General features: G+C 55.6%; 1 protein-coding gene across 3 annotated transcripts in view; it reads left to right on the forward strand.

The window, feature by feature from the left end:
- The window catches only part of XPO6 (exportin 6), a 50,196-nt gene that overhangs the window by 10,066 nt on the left and 17,608 nt on the right, over positions 1–22,522 (forward strand). Inside the window, exons 2-11 of one of the 3 annotated variants that reach the window (XM_064153242.1) lie at positions 4,644–4,746; positions 8,729–8,841; positions 9,958–10,155; positions 12,264–12,423; positions 12,960–13,037; positions 14,236–14,689; positions 17,512–17,638; positions 18,143–18,252; positions 20,738–20,846; positions 21,849–21,941. In XM_064153242.1, coding sequence (XP_064009312.1) covers positions 4,644–4,746; positions 8,729–8,841; positions 9,958–10,155; positions 12,264–12,423; positions 12,960–13,037; positions 14,236–14,689; positions 17,512–17,638; positions 18,143–18,252; positions 20,738–20,846; positions 21,849–21,941 — 1,545 coding nt within the window. Of the gene's footprint in view, positions 1–4,643; positions 4,747–8,728; positions 8,842–8,924; positions 9,048–9,957; positions 10,156–12,263; positions 12,424–12,959; positions 13,038–14,235; positions 14,690–17,511; positions 17,639–18,142; positions 18,253–20,737; positions 20,847–21,848; positions 21,942–22,522 lie in introns of those variants that run through there. The other 2 variants (XM_064153243.1, XM_064153244.1) reach the window with 2 other exon arrangements.

The raw sequence follows: 22,522 nt of genomic DNA on the forward strand, positions 1-22,522 counted from the left end.
CATGGGGCATCTCCCACTTCTCTGGGCAGCCTGGCCAAGCTTTCCTCCTCCTCAGTGCCAAATATTTCTGCCTTCTCTCCACTCTCAATTTCCCTCTTTGAGTTCAAACCATCTCCCCTTGGCCTTGTGACTCCAGGGCCCCTGTGCTGTGGGGATGTGCAGCTGTGAGAGGCAGAGCAGCCACCTCCAGCAGCCTGATTTGGGTTCATAGAATCGCAGAATGGGTTGGATTGGAAGTGACCTCAAAGATCATCCAGTGCCAACCCCCTGCCACAGGCAAGGACACCTCCCACCAGCCCAGGGTGCTCAATCCAACCTGGCCTTCAACACCTCCCTGGGCAACCTGTGCCAGTCTCTCCTCACCCTCACTGCAAGCAATTTCTTCCTCCTCTCCAGTCTCAATCTGCCCTTCTCAAGCTTCCATCCTTTCCCTCTCCTGCTCTCACCACGAGCCCTTGCAGCTGTGGAGCTGCAGACCCCTCAGCAAAGCCCAGGCCAGCCCTGGCTCCCTCCGTGCAGTGAAGCTGGTGCTGAGGTGCAGGATTGTTTTTAGCAGCAAAAGCAGAGTTGTGTCAAACCCCAAAGCTGTCTGACACCCAAGACCTCCTTGCCTAAAGGTGCTGCAGGCTTCCAGGAGGCACAGCCCTGCAGCAGCAGAGTACTGCTGCTGGCTCCGGGAGTGGAATGCTGCTGGAGCTGCAGGCTCTGGTGGCTCCGGGCTTGGAATGCTGCTGGAGCTGCAGGCTCTGGTGCCTCCGGGGTTGGAATGCTGCTGGAGCTGCAGGCTCTGGCTCCGGGGTTGGAATGCTGCTGGAGCTGCAGGCTCTGGTGCCTCCGGGGGTGGAATGCTGCTGGAGCTGCAGGCTCTGGTGCCTCCGGGGGTGGAATGCTGCTGGAGCTGCAGGCTCTCACATCTCTGCCTGGCACCTCCTCAGCAGTGGAGCTTGCACAGAGGCCTCCAGCAGGCCTGGCAGCAGATGTGCTCCCCAGCAGCAGGCTGCTGATGCTATCACCAGCACTCAGGCTTTGTTCTCTGTTTCCTGGTTGCAGTTCAGCACTGTCGCTGTGGTTTAATGAACCCAGAGCAGTCCTCAGTCTCTATGTTGAGCACAGATCAGGCTCCTGCTGCCATTTCAAGGCCTGTCCTGGCTGCAGAAGACAGCCAAGATGCTTTCTTGCTTCGTTCAGAGCTCTGACAGGTCACTAACCAGATGTGGATTCCGCAACCTCCTTTCTGTTATACAATTCAAGCCTCAAAAAACCTCCTGTGGAAGTCCTGAATTGCAGTCCTAGCTCAAGGTAGTGGGCAGAGGAACAAAGACACTTAGCTACTCATCTCCCTGCAGTGATGAAGCCAACATCCAGCATCAGAGCTGCCCGAGGCCTTCTGCCTGTGCAGATCACTTCAGAAGGCCACAAAGTACACTTCAGGAATCAATGGATTGTATTTAAATGTCGGCCAAGGGCTAAAAATGGCCAGAGGGTGAACAGCCCTAGGTGAGGGAGACTGGGGGGAGCCAGCAGTGCTGATCTGATCTCTGCAACAGGATGAAGAGATCAGCTTACCTGTAAGCACTGCCAGCTACATGAGTGCCAGGCACCTCTGGAATACCTAAAGGATCTTATTGCTTGGGCAGGCTGAGCTCTGACTAACAGGCTCAAGTGGCTGGCTGATTCCTTCTGAGCTAGCATCTCCTGCTGGACTTCACCCAGGCCAGCAGCCACCTCACACAGAATGGCACTGGCTTGCAAGGGACTTGCCCAACCCTTCTGCAGTCAGCAGGGACATCCCCAGCTAGGGCAGGTTGCTCAGAACCCCTTGAACCTGACCTCAGCGTGGGCTTTGCTGACACTGCACAGCAAGCACAGAGCTTTGGTGTGCAGCACTTAGAAACTGGTGGAGAAACCCTTGGGGAGCTGCAGGCAGGCTGGGCAGGGGCTGTCAACTGGGCCTCTGGGGGTTGGATGAGGGGCAGTGGTTTGGAACTGGAGCAGGGCAGAGTTTGGTTGATCACCAGGAGGTAGTTCTGCACAGTGAGGGTGAGGAGAGACTGGCACAGGCTGCCCAGGGAGGTGTCTTAAGGCCTCATCCCTGGAGACATTCATGGTCAGAACTTGACGTGGCCTTGAGCAAGCTGCTCTGGTTGGGGGTGTCTCTGCTGCCTGCAGGGGGTTGGATAAGCACAGATCCAGGCTGGGTGAGAAGTGGTTGCAGAGGATGATAAAAAAGTGTTCAGGATAGTAGAAAGAGTTTTTATAAATCCATTAGTAACAAAAGGAGGGGCAGGGAAACCTCCATTCCTCACTGGATGAAGGAGGGGACAGAGTAAGGACAGACAAAGCAAAGGCTGAGCTACTTAACAGCTTCTTTGCCTCAGTCTGGAACACAAAGATTGGATATCCTCAGGGCTGCTGAGTTGGGTGACAGGCATAGTTGGCCTTGACCGAGCTGCCTGAATTCTCACAGCAGTAAGCACTCTGGATGCAGGGCAGCATTGCCTGGGTGGGGCTGGAGCTCCTGGCAGCAGGTAGGACAGAGTCTGGACTTTGTATATGCTTTACAAAAGCCTTAGCCCAAAATAGGCCTTTCCTGTCCTGCTTGTAAGAGGAGTGGAGCACCAAGAGATGGTGGGCAGAGAAGGAAGGGGACCTATGGAGGGGAGAGATGTTTGGGAGCATCCTGCCCTGGAGCAGCAGCTGAGGGGGGGGCTAATTAATTATGGCCCACATCTGGAGTCTGGGTCCAGTTCTGGTTTCCCAGTTGAGGAGAGACAGAGAACTGCTGGGGAGAGTCCAGGGCAGGCTGCAGAGCTGCTGAGAGGCCTGGAGCAGCTCTGGGAGGAGCAAAGGCTGAGAGCCCTGGGGCTGAGAGCCTGCAGAAGAGCAGCCCCAGAGGGCATCTGAGCAATGCTCAGCAAGAGCTAAAGGAGCTGTAGGGGGCAAGAGGCTGAGGCCAGGCTCTTGTCAGTGGTGCCCAGGGCCAGGACAAGAGGCAATGGGCACAAAGTGGCATCCAAGAGGTTGCATCTGAGCAGGAGGAGAAAGTTGTTTGTTGTGAGGGTGCTGGAGGCCTGGAGCAGGCTGCCCAGAGAGGCTGTGGAGTGTCCTTGTGTGGAGAGCTTCCAAGGGCAGCTGGGCACTGTGCTGCTGGGCAAGCTGCTGTGGGTGCCCCTGGTCAATGGAGCTTTGCTGGGTGAAATGTGGTAAGATCTGAACCTCAGCAGGTGGAAGGTGGAGTGGTGCTGGGCTGTCTTGCAGTGCTCCTGGTAGGAAATGGGTAGGAAGGGGATCAGATGCAGGCTTAAAAGAAGCTTGGCAGGCAGGAGCAATCTCCATTTGCTCTTAAGCTCTGGTGGGGGCAGGCCGGGGGCTGGTGCTGGGTGCAGTGTGGAACATGTCTCAGCAGTGCAGGTACTGAGGGAGGACTGGAACAAGAGTGGGAGTCTGAACTGAAAACATGTTGGGCTGCAGAGGGTGGTGAGTAGCAGCTCCGGAGCAGAGCTGCCCTCGGCTGCTCTGCAGAGCAGAGATGCTGGGGGGGAGAGGTTAGACTTGGGATAGGGCTGCTGGGCTTCAGCCGTGGAATCATGGAATGGGTTGGGTTGGAAAGGAACTCCTGAGGTCATCCAGTCCAACTCCCTGCACTCGGCAGGGACATCCTTCACTAGAGTAGGTTGCCCACAGCCCTTTTGAGCCTCACCACTGTGTCTCACTGTCTCCAGGCATGGGGCCTCAACCAACCACCTCCCTGGGCAACCTGTTGTAGTGTTCCAGCAGCCTCCTGTTGCAGAACTTGTTCCTCACATCCAATCTGCTCTCATTTCAAACCCTTGCCCTGGTCCTGTCCCTGCAGGCCTTTGGGCACAATCCCTCTGCAGCCTGCTTGTAGCCCCTTCAGGCACTGGAAGACTGCTGTTAGGTGTCCCTGAAGCCTTCTCCATGTCTTCTAGAACGAGCAGGCACTCTGCAGACTAAACTCAGTGTTGTAGCTTCAATGAAGCAGGTGTGCAGGGCCTGAATTGCCACCCAAAGTCACTCCTCTGCTGTTCACCAAAGTCTGAGTCACTCGTCCTACCCAGAAGCTTTATCCATGGGCTGCAGGCTGAACTTGGTGAGTCCTGGTTTAAGCAGCAAGGTACAAAGCTTTTGCTTCTCCAGAGCCTTGTGTAGGTGCAGTGCAGGGAGGCAGCAGCTCTTCACTGCCTTAATCAATGGGAATTAGTTAATGGCTCCTACTTCTTAAAAGGTCAGGGGCTGTCTCCCACTCAGATCCAGCCCAAGGCACACTTGATCAGAGGTAAATGGAGGGACAGCAGGCTCAGGGCTCACCTCACCCAACCTGACACCACTGCACTTCAGCACCTAGCTTGGGGAGACTCAGCTGTGACCATCAGCTGCCTTCCAACACCTGAGGGAAGCTACAAGAAGGCTGGAGAGGGACTTCTTACAGGGGTGTCCAGCGACAGGACAAGGGAAATCCTGGCCCAGGTGCTCCTTCCCACCAGGGAGCAGTTTCGTTTCCAGGTGGTGCTGTCTTGGGCTTTGTGCTCTCGGTGGGTCTGGGGTCATCCATCACAGGAATGAGAGCAGACTGGTGGGAAGGGCAGGCTTAGCAGAAGGTGACTTTAACAGTGTCCTTTCAGTGTTCTTCCCAGGCATCTGAGGAGGCTTCTCTGCGGGCTCTGGAGAGTCTGATGACAGAGTTCTTCCACAACTGCACCACCAACGAGCGCAAGCGGGAGATAGGTGAGTTGGTGGCACTGGGCAAGGCTGCTGCCTGCTGCTGCCCACAGGCCTGGGCTGGGCTGCCTTGGTTCTGCTGAGTCACACAAGCACAGAATCATTTCGGCTGGCAAAGCCTTTTCAGCTCCTCCAGCCATTCTCCAGCTCTGCCCAGGCTGGGGCTGAGCCATGGCCCTCACCACCACAGCTCTGCCTCTGGGAAGCTCCTCTAGGGCTGGGCATTCAGCCACCTGCCTGGGCCAGGCTTTGAGAACCCTTTCAGTGAAGAAGTTTCTTCTAATGTCCGGCCTAAACCTCCCCTGATGCAGCTTGAGGCCATTTCCTCTTGTCCTGTCAGTTGTTCCTAGGGAGAAAATCCAGCAGCTGCAGGTGCTGGAGCAGACCCTGAGCTGGCACCTCAGCCTCTTCTGCCTCTGTTAGAACCTGGAGAAAAACACATTTCTAGAGTGGCTTTTGCAGACCCTGTGGCAGGTCCTAGAGGCTCACAGCCACAGGCTCACAGCCTGGGTTGGTTTGGAAGGGATCTTTAAAGCTCATCCAGTCCAACCCCCTGCAGTCAGCAGGGACATCCCCACCCACAGCAGGCTGCTCACAGCCCCACACAACCTGAGTTGCAGTGCTGTCAGCCACAGGGCAGCTCCTACCTTGCTGGGCAGCCTGGAACAGGCTCTCTCCGCCCTCACTATCAAACCTTTCTCCCTTCTCTCCACTCTCAATCTCCCTCTTCCAGGTCAAAGCATCCCCCCTTGGCCTGCCACAACAGGCCCGGTTCCATACTCTGTCCCCAGCTCTCTTCTGGCCCCTTGAAGCACTGCAAGGCCACCAGGAGGTCTCCATTAGGGTTACTAAGTCATTAGATGTCTACTGCTGTGATCATGGAGATGCTGCTCAGTGTAGAAGGAGGCTTGTGTTTTCTTGCCCGTGGAATTGTGTGTTCTGGAAAACCTCTGCCTTCTGCCTTGACATTGAGCATGGAGTTCAGCTTTGGTCAGCATTAAGGAGAAGAGCAGAAGAGTGCCCTAGCTGAGGTGAAATGAGGGCAGGAGTAACCAGGGAGGTTTCATTGTGTCTGTTGTTGGTAACCATGACCTGCTGCAGGCCAGCACAGGGAATGCAGGTGCTCTGCGTTGGCTGCTTCTGGATTTCCTTCTGTGTCCAGTGCTGCTGTCCACAGCAGAAGGAGGACACAGAGCTGCTGGAGAGAGTTCAGAGGAGGCCACAAAGATGATCCAGGGGCTGCAGCAGCTCTGCTTTGAACACAGGCTGAGGGAGCTGGGGGTGTGCAGCCTGCAGAGGAGAAGGCTCCAGGGGCACCTGAGAGCTGCCTGCCAGTGCCTGAAGGGATCCTGCAGGAAGGCTGCAGAGAGACTTTTGCTGAGGGTGTCTGGAGACAGAGAAAGGGGGAATGGTGTGGAGCTGAGGAAGTTGTTCAGTGTGAAGGTGCTGAGAGTCTGCCACAGGCTGTCCAGGGAGGCTGTGGCTGCCTCCTGCCTGGGGGTGTTCAAGACCAGACTGAGTGAGGCCCTCAGTAGGGGATTGTAGAGATAATCATCTCTGAGGTCCTTTCCAGCCTGAGCCACTCTGATCTCTGCATCCGTAGCTGATGGCTGTACTTTGCTTTCATTCTCAGGCCTCTGCCCTCTCTAACTGCAATGCCAGAAGTGGTCAGCATGAGAGAGTTCTCCCAGCAGCCTGCTGAGGCAAAGCAGCAGCCCTGAGCTGGTTTATTTTTAGTGCTCTTGTGGCTAGCTCCTGCTGCAGACAGGGTAAAAGCCTCCTCAGCACCTCCTGGCTCTCTGCTCTCTTTGCAGGAAAGCATCTAATGGGTGAGGGCTGAAATGTGATCAGCCTTTGAAGCAGCCCCTGGCAGATGTGCCCTTTGCCATGTGTTTTTCCATAGTCATTTTAAGTGAGGTGACCAAACCTGTACCAGATGATCTGGAGAGATTTCTGATGTTCTGTTCTACGTGCAGGTCAGTGATTTTTGGAGCCACTGCACTGAACCATGAGTGCTGTAGTATGCTGAGTGTGATCTGAAGTGCTGCTGGGCTTCACTCTGACCTGCTGGCACAGCACTTGGCTTGTGAGGATGAAATGATAAAGCTCAGCAGAAGATCTTGAGTGTCTGACACTGTCAGGCTGTGCTGACACTTGGCCACACCTGCCCAGGCTGCAGAGTTGCCTGCAGGGCACCTCATGAAGTTCAAGCAGGGCAAGTGTAGGGTTCTGCAGCTGGGCAGAACAACTTCCTGCAGCAGGACAGGTGAGGGGAGACCTACTGGGAAGCAGCTCCAAGGAGAAGGACCTGGGAGTGCTGGGGGACAAGAAGTTCTTCATGAGACATCAGTGTGCCCTCATGGCCAAGAAGCCCAATGGTGTCTTGGAGTGTCCTGAGAAGTGGGACCAGCAGGGAGAGGAAGGTTCTCTGCCCTCTTGACTCTGCACTAGGGAGGCCACATCAGGAGTCCTGGATCCAGCTCCAGGCTCCCCAGTTCAGCAGAGGCAGGGACCTGCTAAATAGAGTCCAGGGGAGGCTGCAAAGCTGCTGGGAGGAGCACAGGCTGAGAGCCTGCAGAAGAGCAGCCCCAGAGGGGACCTGAGCAAGTCAATAAGGACAAGTGCAGGGTCCTCCACCTGGCTAGTAATAACAGCAGGCACTAGTATAGGTTGGAGCTGCCCTGCTGGAAAGCAGGTCCGTGGAGAAAGCCCTTGGAGTGCTGGTGGGCAGCAAGTTCTGCATGGGCAGCAATGTGCCCTTGTGGCCAAGTGAGCCAATGGCATCCTGGGAGGCATCAGGAAAAGTCTGGTTAGGGAGGTTCTCCTGCCCCTCTGCTCTGCCCTGCTGAGACCACACCTACAATGCCGTGTCCAGTTTGGGGCTTCCCAGTTCAGGAGAGACAAGAGACCTTTACATAGAGAGTCCAGCAGAGAGCCACAAGGATAATTTGGGGACTTGAGCATCTCCTCTGTGGAGAGAGACTGAGAGCCCTGAGGCTGCTTAGTCTGGAGAAGAGAAGGCTGAGAGGAGATCTGATCCATGTGTACAAACACCTGAGAGGTGGGGGGCAAGTGGCTGGGGCCAAGCTCCTTTGGGTGGTGCACAGCAATAAGCCAAGGAGCAGCAGCTGCAAACTGGAACAGAGGAGGTTTCAGCTCTACATGAGGAGAAACTTCTTCACTGTGAGGGTGGCAGAGGCCTGGAGCAGGCTGCCCAGAGAGGTTTTGGAATCTCCTTCTCTGGAGACTTCCCAAACCCACCTGGATGCATTCCTGTGCAGACCACCCTGGGGGATCCTCCTTGGCAGGGGGGTTGGACTGGATAACCTCTGGAGGTCCCTTCCAGCCTCTAAGGTTCTGTGATTCTGTGAAGGCTCAGCAAGAGCTAAAGGAGCTGTGGGGGCAAGAGGCTGGGGCCAGGCTCTTGTCAGTGGTGCCCAAGGACAGCGCAAGGAGCACAAAGTGGCAGCCAGGAGGTTCCATCTGAGCAGGAGGAGAAAGTTGTTTGTTGTGAGGGTGCTGGAGGCCTGGAGCAGGCTGCCCAGAGAGGCTGTGGAGTGTCCTTGTGTGGAGAGCTTCCAAGAGCAGCTGGGCACTGTGCTGCTGGGCAAGCTGCTGTGGGTGCCCTGCTTTGGCAGGGGCTTGGACTGGATGATTTCCAGAGGTCCCTTCCCACCCCACCCTGCAGGCACTCTGGTTTGATTTAACACTCAGCCATCACTCCAGTGCAGCAGAGGTGTCCCAGCTGAGGTTGTCTTCATCACAGCCCACGATTAAATTGCTTTTAATCCTTTGGAGTTGTCAGCTTGGTGCTTTTCTTGCCCTCCCTTGCTTGAATCATTCCCTGACTGAGTTTCTCTGTACTCAGTCCTCCTGCTTTCAGTGCACCTCAGGCTGCATTTGTTTACAGCTGAAGATTTTTAATCTCATTTTTCCCCCTTGCTTTATTATTTCTTTTTTGTTTGTTTCTTTGTTTTTCTTTTTCCAGAGGAACTTTTAAATAACTTTGCCCAGCAGATTGGAGCTTGGAGATTCTGCCTCTACTTCCTGTCCAGTACCAGGAATGACTATGTCATGATGTACAGCCTGACTGTGTTTGAGGTAAGATGCTGCTGCTGGGGTATTGGCAGATGCCTGCCCTGCTTTGCAGGCTCTTACAGGATGCTTTTATTGCTCTCTCCCAGGCTGCTAATGGCAGGCGAGGAGCAGAGCAGGAATCTTGCTGCACAAACTGAGGAAGGAATTTCCTGGCATCTCCATCTCTGGTTTCAGAGACTGCTCGAGCTCTCTGCACCATGCTTTTAGGAGTACTCTTGCTTTTATCCTCTTTTCCTGGGCATCAGTATGGGCTTGATTGACTGCTGCTAGCTGCTGCAAGCAGTAGTGCTGAGAGGGAAGGCAAAGTGCTTTTGGTTGTCTGACATCTGGTGGTGGTGGTTGATGCTAGGTGGGAAGGACATGGACCTGCTGGAGAGGGGCCAGAGGAGAGCCACAAAAATGATCAGGGGCCTGGAGCACTTCTGCTATAAGTCATAGAATCAACCAGGTTGGAAGAGACCTCCAAGATCATCGAGTCCAACCTATCCCTATAGCAGTAGAATCATAGAATGGTTTAGGTTGGAAGGGACCTCAAAGCTCACTTGGAGATAGAGGTGAGATGCTGCTACCGAAGACTAAAGTCTTTGCCATCTCTTCTACATCACTGTAGTAAAAGTTGAGGAGCAGTAAGGGAGCTGGGGGTGTTCAACCTGGAGAAGGCTCCACGGTGGCCTTGGAGCAGCCTTCCAGTGCCTGAAGGCTACAAGCAGGCTGCAGAGGGACTGCCCAAAAGCCTGCAGGGACAGGACCAGGGCAGTGATTTGAAGTGAGAGCAGAGCAGGTTGAGATTGGTTGTGAGGAACAAGTTCTGCAGCAGGAGGCTGCTGGAACACTGCAGCAGGTTGCCCAGGGAGGTGGTTGAGGCCTCATACCTGGAGGTATTCAAGGTGAGGCTGGACAGGGCTGTGGGCAACCTGCTTTGGTGGAGGGTGTCCCTGCTGAGTGCAGGGGGTTGGGCTGGATAAGCTCTGGAAGGCTGCTCTGAAGTCTCCCTGGAGCCTTCTCTTCTGCAGGCTGAAGAGCCCCAGCTCTCCCAGCCTGTCCCTGTGTTCTCTTGCTGTTTAAGTTCAGTGAAGTGCCTCCAGTGAGCTCATTTGGGAGGTGTCTCTTCTTTTCCAGAACCTGATCAACAAGATGTGGCTTGGGGTCCCTTGTCAAGACAAGATGGAGATCCGCAGCTGCCTGCCCAAGCTCCTCCTGGCTCACCACAAGACTCTGCCTTACTTCATCAGGAACAAGCTCTGCAAAGTGATTGTGGACATCGGGCGGCAGGACTGGCCCATGTTCTACCACGACTTCTTCACCAACATCCTGCAGGTGGGCAGCCTCTGCAGGCACCCAGGGAAGGCACTGTTCTCTTCCCTTGGTTAGTCACCTCCCTTGGCAGAGGAGTGACAAAGCCATGCAAAGCAAAGCTGCTGCTTCAATCCCTGCTGCAGCTCAGCCATAGCTTCCTGCAGGTGATGTTGGTTGCCGGTGCCACCAGGGGCTTGGGCGAAGGAGCAGCAGCTGCACCTGCAGTGTGCAGTGTTTAGGAGTAGTTGGTGAGCGTGCAGGGTGGGGAGCTTTTTGTCACCTGAAAAAGGGACTCAGACTGTGGGTGCTTCCTGAAGTGGTTCCCAAAGTGGTATTTCTGAGTGTGAGTGTTGGGGATTTTTCACCAGAGATCATTTCACCTCAGCTCCACTGAGCTCCTGCTTGCTGCTGTCTCCAGTTCATGCCCTCAGCTCCTGCTTGCTTCTGTCTCCAGTTCATGCCCTCAGCTCCTGCTTGCTTCTCCCAGCATTTGGAGTCTTAAATGACTGCAAAGCCCTCTCTGGGTACATTGTTTTTCTTTCAGCCTCTCCCTGTGAATTCAGCTTCCCATGAATTAGTTTCCATAGCAGAAACCTTCCAAAATACTTTGAGAAAGTGGAATTAAAATAATAATCTTGAACTCCAAGGCATCAAAACAGAGCAGGAGCAGAGGGACTGGATTTGAGAGTTGAAGATGAGTCCTCCCAAGACTTTTCCTTCTGAGATCATTTGCAGCAAGTGATGAGACCTCAGCTGCAGTGCTGTGTCCAGCTCTGGGGTCTCCAACACAAGAGAGACAAGGAGCTGCTGGAGAGGATCCAGAGGAGGCCACAAAGATGATCAGAGGCTGCAGATCCTCTGCTGTGGGGACAGGCAGAGAGAGTTGAGGCTGCTCAGCTGGGGAAGAGACGGCTCCAGGGAGATCTCAGAGCAACCTTCCAGTACCTGGAGGGGCTCCAGGAGAGCTGGAGAGGGACTTTGAACAAGGGCTGGGAATGCTGGGACAAAGGACAGTGGCTTTGAGCTGGGAGGGGGGAGATTGAGAGTGAAGGGAGAAATTTTTTGCAGTGAGGGTGGTAAGAGACTGCACAGGTTGCCCAGGGAGGCTGTGAGTCACAAGGATCTCAGGGAAGTTGTGATCCTGTGATCCACAACCTCACTGGAGGTGTTTGAGGCCAGGTTGGATGAGGCCTCAAGCAACCTGTCCTGGTGGGAGGTGTTCCTGCCCATGGCAGGAAGTTGGAACTGGAAGATCTTGAAGGTCCCTGCCAACCTAAACCGTTCTATGACTCCCTGGACACCGGCTCCAGCTCTTTGTGTGGCATCCCTGATGGGCTTCTCAGCTGAAGGTGCAGGCTGCTGAGCTGAGCCTGGCTTCAGTGACAGCCTCCTTGTGTGGTGAAACCAGCAGTGCTGAAGCACTTCTCAGAAGTGATGTCAGCAGGAGGCAGGAGGAAGCTGTTGGTGGTAAACAAGCTGGAGCAGAGAGGATGTGCAGTGATGTGGTGAAAGCTGTCTTGGAACCCAGGGATTCCCACGGCCCCACAGCTGCTGCAGTGCCATGGGTGAATGGCTCAGGAAGTGGAGTGTGCACCTCAGAGTCACAGCATGGCTTGGGTTGGAAGGGACCTCAGAGATCATCCAGTGCCAACCCCTGTCATGGGGAGGGACACTTCCTACCAGCCCACACTGCTCAAGTCCTCACCCAGCCTGGTCTCCAACACCTCCAGGAAGGTTGTGGATCAGAGAGTCTGCGATCACATTCTGTGACCTCCCTCACACCTTCTCCCCACCCTCACTGCAAACAATTTCTTCCTCCTCTCCCAGCTCAAAACCGTTGTTCCTTGTCCAAGGTCCCCAGCTCTCCTGGAGCCCCTTCAGGTCCTGGAAGGCTGCTCTGATGTCTCCCTGGAGCTTTCTCCAGCTGAACAGCCCCAACTCTTCCAGTCTGTCTCCACAAGGGAGGTTCTGCAGCCTCTGATCATCTTCATGGCCTCCTCTGGGCCCTCACCAGCAGGTCCATGTCTCTTGTGTTGGAAAACCCAGAGCTGGACACAGCACTGCAGGTGAGATCTCCACACTTGCCCAGCAGAGCCTTGTCTCAGCTCCTGCTGCTGTTTCCCTCCTAGCTCATCCAGTCCCCTGTGACCACTCCTCTGGGCCTGATCATGCTGAAGACCACCTCGGAGGAGCTGGCATGCCCGCGGGAGGACCTGAGCGTGGCCAGGAAGGAGGAGCTGCGCAAGCTGCTGCTGGAGCAGGTGCAGACGGTGCTGGGGCTCCTCACAGGTACGAGTCTGCTCTGCTGCTGAAGCCTCTCACGGCCTGCCTGCAGGGGAGCAGTGCGTGGGGCAGGCAGGGCTGCTCCTGCAGCTTGAGCACACAGCTTGGGGGCTCTGCCCAGCTTCCTGTGGAGGAGCAGCTGTGTGGCTGCAGTGTGCCCCTCTTGGGGAGGGCTGTGTGGGCAAGCCCTTGGCCACCTCTCAGGGCTCACTGAACAAAGGCAATCACAGAAGGGCCCTCCAAAGGTCATCCAATCCAAGCCCCTTGCAGTCAGCAGGGGCATCCTGCACTGGAATAGGTTGCTCAGAGGGTGGTGAGCCTCACCTTGAACATCTCCAGGAATAGGGCCTTGGGTACCTCCCTGGGCAGCCTGTCCCTTGGCAGAGCACTGAAGCTGTGTTCTGCTGTACCTCCCTGGGCAGCCTGTCCCTTGGCAGAGCACTGAAGCTGTGTTCTGCTGGAGTCGTTTTGCAGTCCCAAACCTGTTTGCTAGCTTCAGATGTCCTTCAGCAGCCTGTTCTGAACCCTCTCTCTTTGGCCAGGTATTTTGGAGAGCATCTGGGACAAACACAGTGTTACTGCTGCCACTCCACCACCATCCCCGACCTCAGGAGAAAGTGGTAAGGATGGAGAAATCAACAAGGTGCTGTTTCCATGGACTTAGACCTGCAATAGCAGGGATTCCTGCCTCTGCTGTCTACCTTCTTGGAATGAGCAGCAGATGCTTCATTTCACACAGAATGAACTGGGTCAGAAGGCATCTTCCAAGGGACTTTCCTGACCAAGCCCTGCAGGCAGCAGGGACACCTCCAGTCAGAGCAGGCTGCACAGGGACACAGCAAGGCTGAGCTTGAATGTCTCCAGGGATGGCCTCAACCACCTCCCTGGGTAGCCTGTGCCAGTCTCTCCCCACCCTCGCTGTGCAGAGCTTCCTCCTGGTGTCCAACCTAACTCTGCCCTGCTCCACTTCCAAACCGCTGCCCTCAGCCTGTCCCCACAGGCCCTTCTGAACAGTCCCTCCTCAACCTGCCTGCAGATCCCCTGCAGATACTGAAATGCAGCTGTGAGGTCTGCCTGGAGCCTTCTCTTCTCCAGCCTGAACAGCCCCAACCTTCCCAGTCTGTCCCCACGGCAGAGCTTCTGAAGCCTCTGGGCATCTTTGTGGCCTCCTCCTGACCCTCTGCAGCAGCTCCAGGTCTGGTCTGTCTTGTGTTGGTGCAGCCTTGCTGAGGGTACCTCGGTCTCCCTGTCTCATCATTGATGCAGGCACAACGATGGAGATATTCAAAGTTAAACTTCTTGTCCCTGTGCAGCCTGCTCTGTCTTGAGGTGTCTCCTGCTGCCCTCAGGGGTTGGTCAGGATGCTCCTGGAGAGTCCCTTCCAACCCAATGCAATCTGTGAATGACTCAGAGTCATATCTCTTGAGTCTTTGGCCAGTCCTGGGCTTCCTTTCCCGTTGTGCACAGGCACAGAGCACGGTAGTGACTTGCAGGTTTTGAGTAGCTTTTAGTAGCTCCTGTGGCCAGCACTGACCTCATTGCTCAGAGCACTGCAGCAGAGGAGCTCTGCTCCTGCCCTTCACTGGGGGGGTATTTGAGCTCCTGTGGCAGGCTGCAGTGAGCTGCCCAGGGAGGTGGAGACACTCACCCTGGATGTATTTAAGAGTCGTTTGCATGTGGTGGTTAAGGATATGGTTTAAGGTGAATCTTGTTGAGTAGGGTTATAGGTTGGACTTGGTGGTCCTGAGGAGCTTTTCCAACCTGGATGTTTCTGTGACCACCCCAAGTTGTGACCCAGGTGCCTGCTTTCTGCCCTAGGTGACCTCCTGAGCAGCCTGCTGCAGAGTCCCAGCGCAGCCAAGCTGCTGACGCAGCCCATCCCCGTCCTGGACACAGAGAGCGAATACGTCTGCAGCCTGGCACTGGAGTGCCTGGCACACCTCTTCAGCTGGATCCCCTTGTCCACCAGCATCACCCCCTCCCTGCTCACCACCATCTTCCACTTCGCTCGCTTCGGCTGCGACGCGCGGGGCCGCAAGCTGCCCTCGCTCAACGGCAGCAGCCCCAGCGCGCCGCCGGGGCCGGAGCGGGGCCGCCTGGGCGTGCTGGCCATGGCCTGCATCAACGAGCTCATGTCCAAGAACTGTGTGCCCGTGGAGTTCGAGGAGTACCTGCTGCGCATGTTCCAGCAGACCTTCTACCTCCTGCAGAAGATCACCAGAGAGAACAACACCCACACGGTCAAGAGCCGGCTGGAGGAGCTGGATGAGAGGTGAGGGCAAGCCGAGGGAGCTGTGCTAGGGCCTGCCCGGGGCCAATCTGTGTCCCCTGTGCTCATGCCCAGGCTGTCTGATGGCCTTCTGGGCAGGGAGCTGGGCTGGGGCACACGGGTGGATGGGTAGGTGCCCACAGGTGAGGCTCTGCTGAGTTTGCTGTGGGACACAGGTTTGTGTTCTGTCCTCACGGGAATATTCCTGTTGGCAAAGCCTCTCAGGACCCCCAGGCCCAGACGAGGTCCCTGCTCTGCAAGGTGCACTCTTAAACACTCCCCAAGCACCACATCCAAAACACCTCTCAACACAGCCAGGGTTGGAGACTGCACCACCTCCCTGGGCAGCACATCCCAGTGCCTGACCAATCTTGCTGGGAAAAATGTTGCCCAATGTCCAGTCTAAACCTGCCCAGTGGCAGCTTGAGGCCATTCCCTCTTGTGCTGTCACTAATTACCTGTGAGCAGAGCCCAGCAGCATCCTCTCCACAAGGTCCTTTCAGGTAGCTGTAAACAGCCATGAGGTCTCCCCCCAGCTTGTTACTGTCTGACTGCAGCCTCCAGGGCTGGTGACAGCACCACCTCCCTGGGCAGCCTGGGCCAGTGCCTGAGAACCTCTGATGGGAAGAAATTGTTCCTCATGGCCAACTTGAACCTCCCCTGGGGCAACTTGAGGCTGTTCCTCTTGTCCTGTCACTGTTTCATGTGAGAAGAGTCCAATCCCCAGCTGGCTCCAGCCTCAACACCCCCAGCTCCCTCAGCTGCTCTTCCCCAGCTCCATTGCCCTCCTCTGGCCCTGCTCCAGCCCTTCAGTGTCCTTCTTGGAGTGAGGGGCCCAGAACTGACCCAAGGATTCCAGGTGTGCCCTCACCAGTGCCCAGGACTCTCTCTGTAAACTTGACATGATGATTTCGTAGCTTAATGTGGGGAAATGTCTTCCCTGGTGCTAGAGGAGCTGAGCCCTGCTCTGGTGTGCCCTGTGGTGACCTCCTTGGTGTCCTTGGAGTGAGGAGCACAAAACTGAACCCATTTCTTGAGGTGTGTGCCCAGTTCAGGGGCACAGTCCCATCCCTAGACCTGCTGGCCATGCCACTGCTGATCCAGGCCAGGCTGCTGACCTGGGACAGGACAAGGAGCAATGGATGTAAGCTGTAGCACAGGCTGGAGCAGGTTGCCCAGAGAGGCTGTGGAGTGTCCTTGTGTGGAGAGCTTCCAGGCCACTTGGATGTGTTCCTGTGTGGCCCTGCCCTGGGTGCCCCTGCTGTGGCAGGGGGGTTGGATTGGCTGCTGTCTGGAGGTCCCATCCTGCTCCACAGTGGCAGGGCGGCGTTGGCCTCCACAGAGCTGGTGTTGCCATGTCCTTGTGCTCTGCTGCTCAGACCTTATCTACAGACACTGCTGGAGTCTGCAAGAGTGAGACTCTCAGACAGTCCTTGCCAAGGTCTGAGGTAGGGACAGAAGGAAGATATGGTGTCCCTGCCCATGGCAGAAGGTTGGAACTAGATGATCTTCAAGGTCCCTTCCAAGCCAAACCAGTCTGTGTCCTGAGACTGCATAAACTTAGGTGGCTGCAGGAGGAGCTGGGGCTTCCCCTCAGCTGTGCCCTGCCAAAGGGGAAGGAGGCCAGGATTTGCTGGACCTTTTATGGCCTAAACCAAAGAACTTTCTACAGCTCCCTGAATGAGGCTGGATCCAGGTGGGGGTTTGGCTCTGCTTCTTAGTCTCAGGTGATAGAAGGAGAGGAACTGCCCTGAAATTGTGCCAGGGGAGGTTTAGATTGGAGAGGAGGAACAATATCTTTGCTGCCAGAGTGGTCAGGGACTGGCACAGGCTGCCCAGGGAGGTGGTGGAGTCCCCATCCCTGAAGGTGTCCAAGAAAGGTGTGGCCATGGCACTTGGGGACAGGTTTGGTGGCTGTGGTGGTGCTGGGTTGATGTTGCACTGGATGAGCTTGGAGGCCTTTGCCAGCCCAAACAGGACTGCAGGAAAGTGGCTTGAATTAACTAAATTCTGATCAAAAGCTGCACAGAAGAAGCTAACTTCAGCAGTTGTCTGTCTTCAGAACCTGCCTTCCTTGACTCTTTCCTTCCCTCTCCTGGTGCTGCTTATTTTTGTTCTCTTTCAAGCTCAGTGTGGGCATGAAGAAGTTGGTGGTGCCAGATTAGCCCAGAACTAGATGGTCAGAGACTGAAAACTCTCTGCTATAGGGACAGGCTGGGAGAGTTGGGGCTGTTCAGCCTGTTGAAGAGAAGGCTCTAGAGTAGCCTCCCAGTGCCTACAGGAGAGCTGTGGAGGAACAAGGGCTGGCAGTGATTCCATCATGTTGTGTGATCCTGCTATCCACAACCTCCCTGGAGGTGTTGAAGTTCAGGTTGGAAGAGGCCTCGAGTGACCTGGGCTGGTGGGAGGTGTCCCTGCCCATGGCAGGGGGGTGGCACTGGATGATCTTGAAGATCCCTTCCGACCCAACCCATTCTCTGACTTGATTTTCCCAGTCCTGTGTGCAACAGGAGGATGAGGTTGAGGATGAGCCTGGCTGTGCAATGCTGTCTCTGGGCTGGGGTTGTGTTTCTTGGCAGGTGTGGTTGCTCTCAGCTGTGTTTAGCTGAGGTTGCTGTGACCAGAGAGGCCTTCATGGAATGAAGGTTGCCCCTCCTGTGGCTAAACTACTGCAGGGCTTCAGACTTTCTTTGCACTGCTGACCTTGAACTGAAACTTTCTTTGTAGTGAGAGGCTTTGGGGTGACTTTATCCTCATTTCCATGGCATTGCTTCCCCTCCTGCATCCCACTGGATTCTTACTGTGGTTCCTGCTTTCCCTTGCAGCTACATTGAGAAGTTCACAGACTTCCTGCGCCTCTTCGTCAGCGTCCACCTGCGCAGGATTGAGTCCTACTCCCAGTTTCCCGTGGTGGAGTTCCTGGCACTCCTCTTCAAGTACACTTTCCATCAGGTGCAGCTCCATACCATCGTCCTGCCTTCAGCTGCTCTCTTCTCCTGCCTTATTTCACACCAAAAGGGAGACCTAAAGTTAGCCTAGAAATAAACCCAAATGAATTTCTCTTTCTGTTGCTGGGATCTTGGCTTCAGCTGGAGACAGGAAACACAGGGATGGGGGTTGGGCTCTGCTCCCAAGGAACAAGTGACAGGTTGAGAGGAGCTGGGCTCAAGTTGCCCTTGGGGAGGCTCAGGCTGGCCATGAGGAACAGTTTGTTCCCTCTGAGGGTTGTGCAGGCCTGGCCCAGGCTGCCCAGGGCAGTGTTGGAGTCCCCATGCCTGGAGGGGTTTCTAAGACATGGTGCTGAGGGCCATGGCTCAGTGGTGCCCTTGCACAGTGTGGGTAAGGCTTGGACTCTGTGATCTCAAAGATCTCTTCCAGCCTGAAGGATTTTGTAACTGTGTGCAACCAATCTGGCCACAGGTTGTGATCCTCACTGTGACTTTTGGTGTGTTGCAGCCCACCCATGAAGGTTACTTTTCTTGCTTAGACATCTGGACCCTCTTCTTGGACTACCTGACCAGCAAGATCAAGAGTCGCCTGGCAGACAAAGAGGCAGTGCTCAACAGGTGAGTGGGCAGCTGCTCAGGGCCTTCCTGCTCTCCCTGGCTGGAGTGTGAGGACTCAGCTGTTGCTTAATCCAGTTTCACTCAGGACTGAGCCTCTCTTCTCCTGTCAGTGTGCTGCCCTCCTGCACAGGAATCCAAACTCAGCAGCTCACTGCATCAAGGCAACCCCAAGCACCAATCCAGGATGGGTGAGCAGTGGCTCCAGAGCAGCACTGAGGCCTTGGGGGTGTCAGTTGGTGCCAAAGTGCCCAGGAGCCAGCACTGGTCACTGGCAGCCCAGAGCCAGCTGTGTGCTGGCTGCAGCCAGAGCAGGGAGAGCAGCAGCACAGGGAGAGGATTCTGCCCCTCTGCTCTGCTGAAGCCTCACCTGCAGCACTGCTTCAGCTCTGGGGCACCCAGCACAAGAAGCACCTGGAGCTGCTGGAGAGGGGGCCACAAAGATGATCAGAGGGCTGGAGAGCCTCTGCCATGAGGACAGGCTGATAGAGCTGGGGTTGTTCAGCCTGGAGAGGACTCCAGGGAGACCTTAAAACTACCTCCCAGTACCTGAAGGTATCCTCCACGAAGGCTGCAGATGGCTTTTGCTGAGGGTATTTGAGACAGCTGAGGCAGACCAGGGTTAGAGTGGAGGTGAGGAAGCTCTTCAGTGTAAGGATGCTGAGACTCTGGCACAGGCTGCCCAGGGAGACTGTGGCTGCCTCCTCTATGGAAATGTCTAAGGCCGGGTTGGATGAGGCCTTGAGCAACCTGGGCTAGCTGAGAGGTGTTCCTGGGCATGGCTGGAGGTTGGAGCAGCCGAGCTCTGAGGTCCCAGCCCTGTTCTTTGGTGTATAAGTGGCTGGTGTTGCAAAGGCAGCCTGGCATCATAGCCACAAAGAAAGATGGAGGTGGCTACCAGCTGCCAGCTCCCTGCCCTGCAGTCTGGCAGCTGTGGGCTTAGTTCTGCAGGCAGAGGGGTCTGTGGTTGGAGTTTGGTGGCAGCTGGCCCCAGCTTGCTGCTCTCTGCCTTGCAGTTCTGCTCCTCTTCCTCTGGCTCACCTGCAGGTCTTGGGTGAGCTTGTTGTGGGGACACTGGTGACCAACAAGAGATGTCTCCAGCAGGTGTGTCAGGCTGTAAAGCAAACCTGAAAAGGGTGTCAGTGGCTGAGGCTGGTCCTGTGTTGTCACAAGCTGAGTGGCAGCTCCGCCAGCCACAGTTTCCTGTGCGCTCACTGTGAGGGCCTGGGAGTGGTCTCACTGCAGGGACACAGCTCAGGTTTCCTGTCCTGTGGTTTGCATTTTGTACACACTGCAGCCTGGTGCTGCTGGGGGAGTTGCCAAATCCAGGGTTATGTCATCTGCTGATGGGAAAGAGGGACACCAGCACCCTGCAGAGGGCTTGTGGTGTGCAGCCAGTGCCACAGCTGCCCAGGTTGACCCTTGTTGGCTCAGTGTGTGCTGATGCTGCTTCCCCAGCCTGGGCTCACCTAGGGAAGGGCAGGACCTTCTGCATCCCTTTGAGAAAAGGAAGACCTCAGCCCAAACTCCTGCAAGCCCCCAGCGTGGGTGCTCTGTCACCAGGAGGGTGGCACACTGGGGTGGCTCTGTGCTGACTTGGCAGTGTGCTCAGTGAGCAGGAGGAGCTCCTGTGCTCTGGTGTCTTCCAGCTCTGAGAGATGAAGACAGCTCCCAGAGACGTGAATCAGTGTTGCAGTGCAAGTAGGAGCAGTGGTGGCTTGATTGCAGAAGGACCTGAATTTTGTGGCCAGTGTAGGGCAAAAGGCCAGCAGGACAGAAGCCCCTTCTGGGGAAGGCAGCAGTAACTCTGCCCTGTCTAATCTCTTCCTCATTCACTGCCTGGAAAGCAGAGCACCAGGCAGACTGCTGGAGCAGCTTCAGGAGTCAGAGGCTCTTGGTGCATTTGCTGTTCTTCTGGCAAGCCACTCCTGCCTTTCCAGCCTGGCCTTGAACACCTCCAGGGAGGTTGTGGATCACAGAATCACACATTCTGTGATTCTGTGATCCACAACCTCCCTGGGCAACATGTGCCAGTCTCTCCCTGCCCTCACTGCAAACAATTTCTTCCTCCTCTCCACTCTCCCAGCTCAAAGCCATTGCCTCTTGTCTTGGCACTCCCAGCCCTTGTCCAAAGTCCCTCCCCAGCTCTCTTGCAGCCCCTTCAGGTGCTGGAAGGTAGCTCTGAGGTCTGCCTGGAGCCTTCTCTAGGCTGAAAAGCCCAAACTCTTCCAGTCTGTCCCCACAGGGGAGGTTCTGCAGCCTCCAATCATCTTGGCAGCCTCCTCTGGACCCTGTCCAGCAGCTCCAGGTCCTTCTTGTGCTGGGGGCAGCAGAACTCCCAGGATCTCCTTGGTGTTTCCTCAGCTGTTTGCAGTGCCCGACTTGGAGCTGTCCAGTTTACCCTCTGCCCTTTGCTGGCAGGGCTGTGGGCACAGCAGTGCCTGCAGAGCTGTTTGTCAGCCTCTTGCTGTCCTCTCCCTGCTCCCAGGTACGAAGACGCCCTGGTCCTGCTGCTGACAGAGGTGCTGAACCGAATCCAGTTCAGGTATAACCAGGCTCAGCTGGAGGAGCTGGATGACGAGACCCTGGATGATGATGTAAGGGCTGAACAGGGGCAGCTGTGGGTGCAGACTTCTGGCACTGGGAGCTCTGGAGTGGCTTTCCCAGAGCTTGTGCTGGGGAATCCAGGCTGCACAGCTGCTTCTGTGCTCCGTCCTGTGCGGGGTGTGAGGGTTCAGCCAGCAGCAGCTGACACAAATGTGCTGAAAGTCACTTTGCAAAGAGCTGCCTTTGGGTTTTAGCTTGGTTCTTGGGGGGAAGGGAGGGGTGGTAGGACAAGGAACAAAGGTTACAAGCTGGAACTTGGGAGGTTCTACCTGAACATGAGGGGAAAGTTGTTTGATATGAGGGTGCTGGAGGACTGGAGCAGGCTGCCCAGAGAGATTGTGGAGTCTCTTTGTGTAGAGACTTTCCAGACTTATCTGAATATGTTCCTGGGTGCCCTGCCCCTGCTCTGGCAGGGGTTTGGACTCAGTCCCTAGAGGTCCTCTCCTACCCCTGCCCTCTATGGCTATGTAAGACGTTTATGTTCTGATGGTCAGAGGCATTAGGTGTCCATGTCTGCTTGCTCTGGAGTTCAAATGCTGAGCTACCTCTGAGCCAGAGCTCATATTTTGGTGCTCTCCTTGGAGCTTATTTCTCCTGAGCAGATTTTGGTCCCCACCACCTCAGTACTGAGACATGCAGAAGTGGCAGAATGGATGTGAAAGGCAGGTGGCTGTGCACAGTGGCTGCTTGGCAGCTGAGCAGTAACTGTGCTTTAGGAGCAGCAGAAGCCCACAGGCTGAAAAAGCACTTGAAGAGCATCAGCTCAAGAATTAATTGGAGCTGGTGCCTTAGCACTCTGGGGCCACACCCTCAGGGCATGGGCAGGCAAAGCCCTCCAGCAGATATCCAGCAGCCTATTGGACTCGTAAAGAGTGAGAGCTCCTCAGTGTCAGGGAGGCTGCACAAGCCAAGCTCTGGCAAGGAGCTGGCAGCACCCAGAGCACCGCTGAGGAGCTGCCTTGCTGTGCTGACCTTGCCGTCTCCTCCCGCAGCAGCAGACCGAGTGGCAGCGGTACCTGCGCCAGAGCCTGGAGGTGGTCGCCAAGGTCATGGAGCTCCTGCCAACTCATGCCTTCTCCACGCTGGTGAGTGCCCATCCAGGCCAAGAGTGCGCTGGGAAGGGAGCTGCTGTTCGCTGGGAGCTGTTTAGGAGAGGCCACAAAAGGAGAAGGAGAGTCACAGGATGCAGCAGGGTGGAAGGGACCCTCCCAGGTCATCTTGTCCAACCTCCTGCACTCAGCAGGTTGCTCGGGGCCCCATCAAGTTTGATCTTGAATGTCTCCAGGGATCAGGCCTCAGCCACCTCCCTAGGCAAGCCTATTCCAGTGTCTCATCACCCTCATTGTGCGGAGCTTCCTCCTGACGTCCAACCTAACTCTGCCCTGCTCCCGTTTCAGACCACTGCCCCTTGTCACAGAGTCATGGAATGCCAGGTTGGAAGGGGCCTCAAGGATCATCAGATCCAACTTTTCTAAGTAATAGAGGAATTGAAATGAGCTGGCCCAGAGTCCTGTCAAGCTGGATCTTAAAACTGAGCAGTGCAGAGGAATCCACTGCTTCCCTTGGGAGATGATTCCCACCTCTTATTCCAATGTCTCATTTGAAGACTGTCAGGAGCTTCAGGGAGCTATTTGATGAGATCTAAGAGCAGTGGAAACTCAAGTCA

Source organism: Pogoniulus pusillus, chromosome 13 (genome assembly GCF_015220805.1).
Source record: "Pogoniulus pusillus isolate bPogPus1 chromosome 13, bPogPus1.pri, whole genome shotgun sequence".
NCBI lineage: Eukaryota > Metazoa > Chordata > Aves > Piciformes > Lybiidae > Pogoniulus > Pogoniulus pusillus.